Below are 9,656 nucleotides of genomic sequence, written 5' to 3' on the forward strand. Positions count from 1 at the left end.
GAATGAAAAAAAATCATAAGTTTATATTGGTAAATCAGTTGCATTTTTAAATAAATACTCTAATTTACCACCAAGTAGTTTACATTTCTTTCAAAATAATTTCATTATTAAGAGAAAGTTCCTTTTTGCAATCAAATAGATTAATTTTTAATTAAACCGTTTATTTTGTATTAAACTAATGAACTTTTGAGCCACAAACACGATTTTTCTACAAAACAGTTGAATTTAAGAAAAAAGCTCATTTACATGCAAGTAGCTGAATTTTCAACTAAAATGTATATTTTTTAGACAAAAATTGAATATTTAAATGTTCACTTAGAAGAATTAATTTTCAAGAAGGAAAAACAGATTCTTCAACAAACTAATTAAATATTCAACCAATAAAATATACTTTCAATAAGTTATTAATTAAACTTGCCATTAACAAAATAAATTTGAATTTTCAGCCCAAAAGCATGAATTTTTAATCAAGCACTTAAATTGTCGACAAAAAAAAGAATTTTCAAGAAGGTAGTTGAATTAAAAAAAAGGATTACATTTTTCACCAAATAGCACAAGTTTTAATCAAATAATAGGAATTTGAAAAAAGAAATATAATAACCAAACAGAAGAAACTCTTAACCAAAAAAGTTGGATTTTTGCATTGGCTTTTGCATTCATTCAGTTTGTATTAAAGCAAACAAAAATAAATTAATAAATTTAAAAAAAAGAAAGAGGGAAAGTTTCTGAAAACAATGGAAGAAAGAAAAATTTCTTCAAATAGGAGAAAAAATGGGATTAGGTGAGATAATTTCAAGTCTGCAATATGATGCAGTTATATAAATGAATAAAATGTTGTTACCTTTACAAGAATTCAAATCGGCATTATGATTACGCAAAAGAATTTTTAATTTCTAATCTCGTACAAATACTTCATAATGTGAAAAGAATTACTTTATTTAGAAAGCGTATAGGTTTGAGGTCTTAATGCTGAACAAATTTCTTCGATCATTTTAAATTTCGGTGATGAAAACTTTCTCCTCCTCTCTATCCTCCTCCTCCTTCTTCTCTTCTTCCTCCTCCTTCCCCTCCTCCTCCTTCCCCTCATCAAGCTTTAACTCTTTATCCCCCCCCCCCTCCTTATTGTCATCCTCCTTCTTATCCTTAACATCCTCCTCCTTATCCTGAACATCCTCCTTCTGATCCTCCTCCTACTAATTTTCCCTCTCCTCCTCCTCCCACCGCTTACTCCTTTATTTGTTATGCTTTTTTCTCTGATATATTTCACTATTAAACGCGATTTATCATACTGTCTTATTAATATTTACAGTACCTGAAATATTTTTGACGAATAATTTAAAAAAAAATTTTTATTGTTAAAGATTTTTCGGTTATTTTAAGCAAAGCTCAATAATTAAATGATTCTTAAACTTAGATACTCACAATACTGACGTGAGTAAGAGTGAAGATAAGTTAAACTCACCTGAAAAAGAAAGAAAAGGTTTGTTTGGTAAAGATAATTCAATCATAAAGAAATTTGTGTACAAATAGCAGAGTCATTTGATTTATTACACAGCACACGAAAAAGGTATGCCGTTCTTTGTACCATCTCCTCATTCTTGGTCTACATTAAAGGTCAAATCATTCGACAACTTTAATTTCGTGATTGTGAATTTTCTTTTGTTAAAGCTTCTTCGGCTTTAACGAACACATTTTCATAATATATCTAGTGCTTTATACTCGATTTTGGACTTGGTTTGGGACTACTTATTCAGATATTGCAAAATAATAAATTTATTGTTTATGATGACTTTAATATTTTTTCCTTATTTTTAACTTTTTGTTTCGTGCTCTTGTGTCGTTTGTCAAAAAATTTAAGTTTTTTATTTGTTATGTTATTTTATTATGATTGAAAGAAAAACTAAGTATCCTATGAAGAATTAATAAAAAACGAATTTACAACTCTTTTTCCGCGGCAGAAATTTTGTCGATTCATTTTTTTTCGTACCTTGTGTCCTTTGTCCAAAAATTAAATTTTTCATTGTGAATGTTATTTCTTTCGATTAAAAAAAAGACTAAGTTTCTTTCAAAAAGTGATTAATAACCGATTTTTATATCTTTTTTGGGAGCACAATTTTTGTCTGTTCATATTTTCTCGTATCTAGCATAGTTTTACCGAAAAATGGAATTTTTTATTTTTCATTATTTTTTGGACGAAAAAAACAGCATTCTTCTTCCATTCACATTTTTTGATATCATGCGTTATTTAGCTTAAAATTTTCATTTTAGAATGATTTTTAAAATTGTGTAAATGTTCAATTTTGATTTAAATAAATAAATATTCAATAAAAAACTAATTATTATCATAATAGTTAAATTTTCAATCAGTGAGATGAAATAGTTAAATTTTCAATGAGAACAAGATTATTTTATAGCAAAAAATTGAATAGTCAATTTTTTAGCAAAACAAATTATATTTTTGCAAAAAGAAACAATTTTTTATCCAAAGAGTCCAATTTTTAACCCAGCCAGGGATATTCAGCTAGTATCGTAACTTTTTGAACAGAAAAATTAATTTTGAATACAATAGTTCAACGTTTCTTAAAAAGCAAACAGAATATGCATCCACCAAATAGTCTGAATTAACTAGAAAACAGGCAAAAATGTGAATTATTTTGTTAGTTAATATTATTGACACAAAGCGTTTTTTAAAATTATTTATAAATATTGAAAGACTTTTTATTTGTTATTACATGTTCCAACAGTAAAAAAGAAACAATGGATGATTGGAAATTTACGAACAATTTCAATGTCAAAGTCTGCATATTACTAAATATCGTTGATGATAAAATGTCAAAAATTTCAGCTTTTGCAAGATATTATAAAATAATGATAGTTTCGGCTATTATTCGCTCAATTAGCTTATATTGACTTTAGGGCAGTAATGATTAATTGTAATTATATTTAATTATTCTTATTGCCTTCTCTTAATCTTCCTCCTCCTCCTCCTCCTCCTCCTCCTCCTCCTCCTCCTCCTGTTTCATTTTCATTGCTCCATCCTCTGGTATATTTATAAACCTAACGCGATTTCTTATATTACTTCAGGAATTGAACAATCTTTCATGCTCAGCAACAATAGCAGAAACGATTATCTGACTGGATAGAAATAGTCACCTCCTTCTCCGCCTTTTTCTCATCTTCTTCCTCCTCCTCCTGCTTCATTTTTATTGCGCATTGCTTTAACGCGATTTCTTTTACTACATCCTATCTTTGATAAGGTCCAATACAAATGTTACTCAAAAACAACAGCTGATAGACTGAAAATGGTTTCAATAGAAATATTCAATTCAGTATGTAAGATTAATTTGAACACGAAATTTGTGTTATCTTTTCACAAACTTTATCCTTATCCTTTCCTCTTCCTCCACCTCCACCATTTTGTTCCTCCACCTCCACCACGTCCTTCTCTTCCTCCTCATTCCACTCCTTCATTTTTATTGCTCGATCCTTTTGTATATTTTTAAACGAAACGCGATTTCTTATGCATCAAAAATTAAATAATTTTTCATGTCTAGTAGCAAGACCAAACACCTGTATCTCCTGTTGACACCTCTACCAGATGAGTAGATATGTGAACATCCCCCCTGGTAAATTTTTTTTTTATGGAAATCGCCAACTAAATATTTAAGCTCTACTTGAATACGAAAATGTTCTTATCTTTTTAAAAACCTTATCTCATCCTCTCCTCTTCCTCCACCAACTCCTTCTCCACCTACTCCTCCTCTTCCTCCTCATTCTCCATTTTCCTTCCCTACTCTTCCTCCTTCTTCTGTTAGTTCTCCCTCCTCTTCTACCTCCTTCTCTTACTCCTTTTAGTTTTATTATTTATTCCTATAGTATAGTTCCAAATCAAACGCGATTTCTTATATTCCATCAAGAATTAAATAATATGGCATGTCCAGGAGTAATACCAGAAACGATGATCTGTATATGGATAGAGGTGTGAACATCCTTACCTCAACAAAGTCCAATAAAAATTTTATTTGAAAAATAACAGCTAATAACAACTAACTTTCTAACAATTTTTTTTATAGAAATAGTTAATTTAATATGCAAGGTTAATTTAATTACGAAAAGGTTTTTATCTTTTTTTTAAACCTTATCTTCATCCTCTCCTCCTCCTCCTCCTCTTCATCCTCCTCTTCCTCCTCTTCATCCTCCTCTTCCTCCTGCTACTTTTCCTACTGTTCTACCTCCTACACCTAATACTTTATTTTTATTGCTTATTCCTCATGTATATTTCTAAACTAAACGCGATTTCTTATACTACATCAAGAATTAAATCAGCTATCATGTCCAGGAGCAATACCAGAAACGATTATTTATTGATGGATAAATAAAATGGATGGATGGATAAATAAAAACTAAAACCAATCTTAGCTATCTTTTTGCAAACTGATATAGATGAACTGTCTTAAATTTTTTCCTATCCATTAAGAAGGTGGTTTCCCCTAAATAAAATGAATACATTAAGCACAGATCTCAAAATAAACAGATGAAAAAGGAAAGCGTCATCATGAACTAACTTCCTAATGAAAACAAAATCTATAAGTTGCAAAAACTTGTAGATTATTATTAATAATTTTCTTGTGCAATTAAGACATCTAGATTATGTTCAACTTTAATCTGCGGATTGTTGGTTTCTTCAATATCCAAGAATATCCCAGTTAAATATAATTTAAAAAGCATTCAAATATCAAATCTTTTCCCTCTGATTACTTCCGGAATTTTTCCAATCATTTTAGCCTAATCCTATATATGAATAGCTTATCGATCTTTGAGGATTAGCGTCAGAATTGCCGTTGGATATAGACTATACACTATTCCAGTCTTCACCAGCCTCCAGATGAAGCTGTTAGAATCAGTATTTCCCCCGAGGTGAGAAATAAGATAGAATTTTATTTTAGAAGAAAGAAAGAGATTGGAAAAGAGGGTGAAACTTTCATCGAGATTCAAGAGAGAGAGATTCAAATACCTATCAAATTTGAGGGAAAGAGATGGTCTGTTATTCAGGAAGAAGGGAAGGATTGTCAGGCCTAAGGGTCGAAAATAATGGGAAAACGTTAGAAAGAAAGGCAACAGAAATGTCCCCTATTCTTCATTTATCAACTTCAAATCCTCATCAAGGCCTAGTTATACTGCAAATTAGAGTAACAGCCTCTAATTGACGAGTAAGCGAACAGAAGATGATAAATTCATTCGCGATGATTCCTTAATGATTATCCATTAATTACGTTACCAATTTTGGGATATTTTTGACCCCTCCATGACCCCCCCCCCTCTTAGTTGATAATCGTGATTTTTTTTCCCTATCCATAATCAATAAAAGTTTTTAAAAAGTATCTGAACTTTTAACTAACAGTTCATTTGGCAAAGAAAAGAGATGAATTTGAAAAAAATTATTTCTTTCATATTTAATTTATTGATTTATGAATTTTTAAAGATTATGCAATTTTTCATCATAAGGGATGACTTCATTTGTTCGGTGTAAAAATTATTTTTTAATAAAAAAGCATGAGCAATTTTTAAGACGTTGAATTCAACTAAAAAAAAAAAAGAAAATAGTTAAATTTTTCACAAAACAGTTACATTTTTTACCCGAAAATAAGAATTAAAAAAAAGTTAACTTTCCACCAAGTGGAAATTATTTTCAACAAAATAGTTGAAGGCTCCACAAAAAATATAAATTTTCTATTATACACTAAAAATGCTCATGAAGAAAGTTAATTTTATACCAATAAGTTAATTTTTGTAACAAATGGTTTAATTCTTAACCAAATATTCAAATTGTTTACCAAAATAGTTGAATTTTCAAAAACAAATAAACTTTTCAACCCACAATGGATTAGTTACATATTAAGTTTGAAAATTATGTAACAAAAATAGTAATTCCTTAACTGTTAAATTAAACAAAAAGAACGAGTTTTTAACAAAATAATTAAATCCATAGCCAAAAACATAATTTCTCAAAAAAGAAGACTAATTACTACAAAAAAAACGCTTTTTCAAAAAAATAGTTAAATTTTCCACTCGACACTATCAATTTTCAAAAAAAGTTAATCTTCTAACAAGTAGATAATTTTTCAAATTAATAATTATATTTTTAGCCACATAGTTTTATTTGAAACTAACAAAGATAAAGTTTTAATAAAAACGAAATAGTTACATTTTATGTTTGAAATACAATCCTCAAAAAAAATTACGTTCTACCAATTAAATTGAACTATAAAGAACATTTTTTTAACGAAGCAGTTGAATTTTCTACTAAAATATTTGAAGTTTCAACAAAATAGTCCAATTTAAAAAAATATATATATTTCTACCAAAAATGGGATACTTAGATCTTAAATTTAAAAACTAATTTTGTATAAAAAGAAACGGATTTTTTACCAGTTATATTGAACAAAAAAAGATAAATTTTGAAAAAATATTACAATCCATAGTCAAAAAGATAAATTTTCAAAAGAATAAAAATTAATTTTCTACATAAAAAAAGGAACTTTTAACAAAACATATGAATTTTCCACAAAACATTTGCATTTTCGACTCAAAACCAAACAGTTGAATTTTCTGTTAAAATATTTAAATTTTTAACTAACGAAGGTAAGTTTAAAAAAAATAGAATGTTTACATTTTCAAATTGAAAGAAGCGAGTTGTCTACCAATGAAATTAAAAGAAAATCTGTGCATTTTTAACCAAATTATTCAACCCATTAACAAAAAAAGGAATTTTCAAAAAAAAAAAAAACGATTAATTTCGTACCTAAAAAAACTAATTTGTAACAAAATATATTGAGTAAATAGTTTAATTTTTAGCCAAATAATTTAATTTTCTACCCAAACAGTTACATTTTTAACCAAACAAATTCATTTTCAACTGAATAATTTTATTTTTATCAATTTATTGAATTTTCGTCAAAAACAAGATTTTTTAACAAAAGGGTGGAATTTTCAACAAAATAATTAAAAAATAATTATAATATAACAATCAAACCAAACACGCTACATATTGAGCCGAAAATGGAATATTAAAATTTACAGTTCAGACAATTATATTCTAACAAAAAAATAAATCTTTAACAAAATAGTTAAATCTTCAATCAATAAAAAAAAATTCAACAAAATAGTTGAACTTTCAACCAAGCACGTTTTTTAATACTATAAAATATTAATTCTTAAAGAGAATTTTAATAGTTGAATCTTCAAATAAAAACGAATAATTTTCAGCCAAAACTGACATATTTAAAATTTCAGTTTGAAAAATTAAGTTACAAAAAAATCAATTTTCACAAAATAATTAAAAAATAATTATAATATAATAATTAAGTCACAGACAATAAACTTTTAGCTAAAAAAGTAATTTAACAATTTTTAGTTTAGAAAATTAATCTCGAACAAACAAAAAAAAATAAATCTTCAAGAAAATAATTGAACATTTAACCATGCAGGTTTAGTTTGAACTATAAAATATTAATTCTTAATGAGAAATTTTAATTGTTGAATTTTCAACTAAAATCGAATAATTTTCAACAAAATAATTTAAAAATAATTATAATATAATAATTAAACCTAAGACGATACATTTTCAGCTGAAAATGCAATATTAACATTTTCTAGTAAGAAAATTAATTTCCAACAAAACAAAAAACGAATCTTCAACAAAATAGTTCAATCTTAAACCAATAAAAAAATGTTTTCACAACTTATTTCAACTTTAAACCAAGCAGATTTAGTTTCGACCATAAAATAATTCGCAACGAGAAATTTAATAGTTAAATTTTTAACTAAAAACGAATAATTTTTAGCCATAACAGAAATATTTAAGATTTCAGTTTAAAAAAATTAAGTTACAAAAACATGAGTTTTCAACAAAATAATTTGAAAATAATTATAATATAATAATTGCACTAAAGAGGATATCAGCTAAAAATGTAATTTAAAAATTTTCTGTTAGGAAAATTAATTTTAAAAAAATCTTCAAACCTTCATCCAATAAAAGAAAATTTCAACTGAATATTTGAGCATTTCACCAAGCAGGGTTAGTTCAACAATCGAATAATTTTCAGCTAAAATTAAAATATTTAAAATTTCAGTTAAAAAAATTAATTTACAAAAAAATGAGTTTTCAACAGAATATTTAAATCTTTAACCGATAAAATAAATTGTTAACCATGTACTTCAACTAAAAGGTATATTTTGAGTCACAAATGATTAATTAGTAATAAAAAATTTATTAGTAGAATTTTTAACTAAAACCGATTAAATTTTCATCCAGAAATGGAATATTTATATCTTTTGTTAAAAAACTTAATTTAAAACAAAATTTTTTTAAAATAATAAATTATTCAACGAATAGAAGAATTGTTTATAAATTATTTCAATTTCCAACCAATTAGTTGAAGGTTCGACTAAAAATATGACTTTTGAACAAAAGAAATAAACTTTCAAGTAAAAGTGAATAATTTTCTGCAAAAAAGGGAATATTTAAATTTTCAGTCGAAAAAATTAATTTTCAACCAAATAGAAACGAATTTTCAGCAAAATAGTTCAATCTTTAAACAAAAAATCACATTTTTGTTTTCATATTGGATTCTATTTTAATTCTAATAATTTCATTTATCCCTTAGTTTTATATTTTATACTATATCGAGTGACCTTTAATTTAAGAAAAATATATTTTAGGACTTTTAAAATGTTTTTATTTTTTGAAAATCTCATTGTCACAAATGGCCTACTTTTTCATTAACTAGGTCCGAGTTAAGACCCGTGAGATTTCAGTAAATCAGCTCAAGTGTTTTTGAAAGTATCTTTGAAAGTTACAGAATCTGGAAGTTCACTTTGTCAATTTCATGTAATACTGTAACGACTGTTGAGATGCCCTTTAACTTTACAGAAACCTTTTTGGCTGAATGCCAAGAGTTTCCGAAACTTATAAAAGAGGATAATTTAAAATTTGTTTAATTTACTACTTCCGAAAAAAATAATAACGAAATAAAATAATTAATAAAAATAAAAATATTGTTTATTAAAATAACAATCGTAACTATTTATTTTTTTATTTGTTTTCAAGGTTACAAAAAAATAATTGTCCCAAGAATTTAAAAAAATTAAAAAATGGTTTCAGAAACTTTCAAATAGGGGAAACCTCCCTACAGTGGATAATGCAACCTACGGTAAATTATCATTAAATAAAAAAACTAATTACACATGTTTTAAAATTAAAATTAAGTATTTTTCTTTTACTTGTGTTCACAATTAATTATTATTTACTATAGGCTGCATTATTCACAGTGGAGAGGGAAATCAAAAATTAAACCAAAAATTTAATTTTCAAACAAATAATATGATTTTAGAACGAAAAAATGTAATATTTAATATATAATATATAATATATAATATTTAATATTTTCAAGCCAAAAAGACAAATTTGCAACAAAATCGATCAATTCACCGCTAAAAAAAGATTGTTTTAAATCAAAATTTCAAGTATCTATTTATTTCTAATTTTCTTCGTTCATTTTATTTCAGGTTACATTAAGACAATTTTCCTGGGCTTCTGTATAAAATTTAAACAGATTTCTAACTCCTGGAGAAAATGTATGAACATTTTATAAATT

The 9,656-nt window shown here is 26.3% G+C and overlaps 1 protein-coding gene across 1 annotated transcript; it reads right to left on the reverse strand.

The window, feature by feature from the left end:
- Positions 1-992: 992 nt before the first annotated feature.
- Positions 993-3,471, reverse strand: LOC117178364 (cilia- and flagella-associated protein 251-like). The gene is made up of 3 exons (XM_033369793.1): positions 3,379-3,471; positions 3,154-3,243; positions 993-1,190 (listed from the first exon to the last, which is right to left on the reverse strand). The coding sequence occupies exons 1-3, from the start codon at positions 3,469-3,471 to the stop codon at positions 993-995; spliced, it is 381 nt and encodes a 126-aa protein (XP_033225684.1).
- Positions 3,472-9,656: the final 6,185 nt, after the last annotated feature.

Source organism: Belonocnema kinseyi, chromosome 8, assembly GCF_010883055.1.
Source record: "Belonocnema kinseyi isolate 2016_QV_RU_SX_M_011 chromosome 8, B_treatae_v1, whole genome shotgun sequence".
Taxonomy (NCBI): domain Eukaryota; kingdom Metazoa; phylum Arthropoda; class Insecta; order Hymenoptera; family Cynipidae; genus Belonocnema; species Belonocnema kinseyi.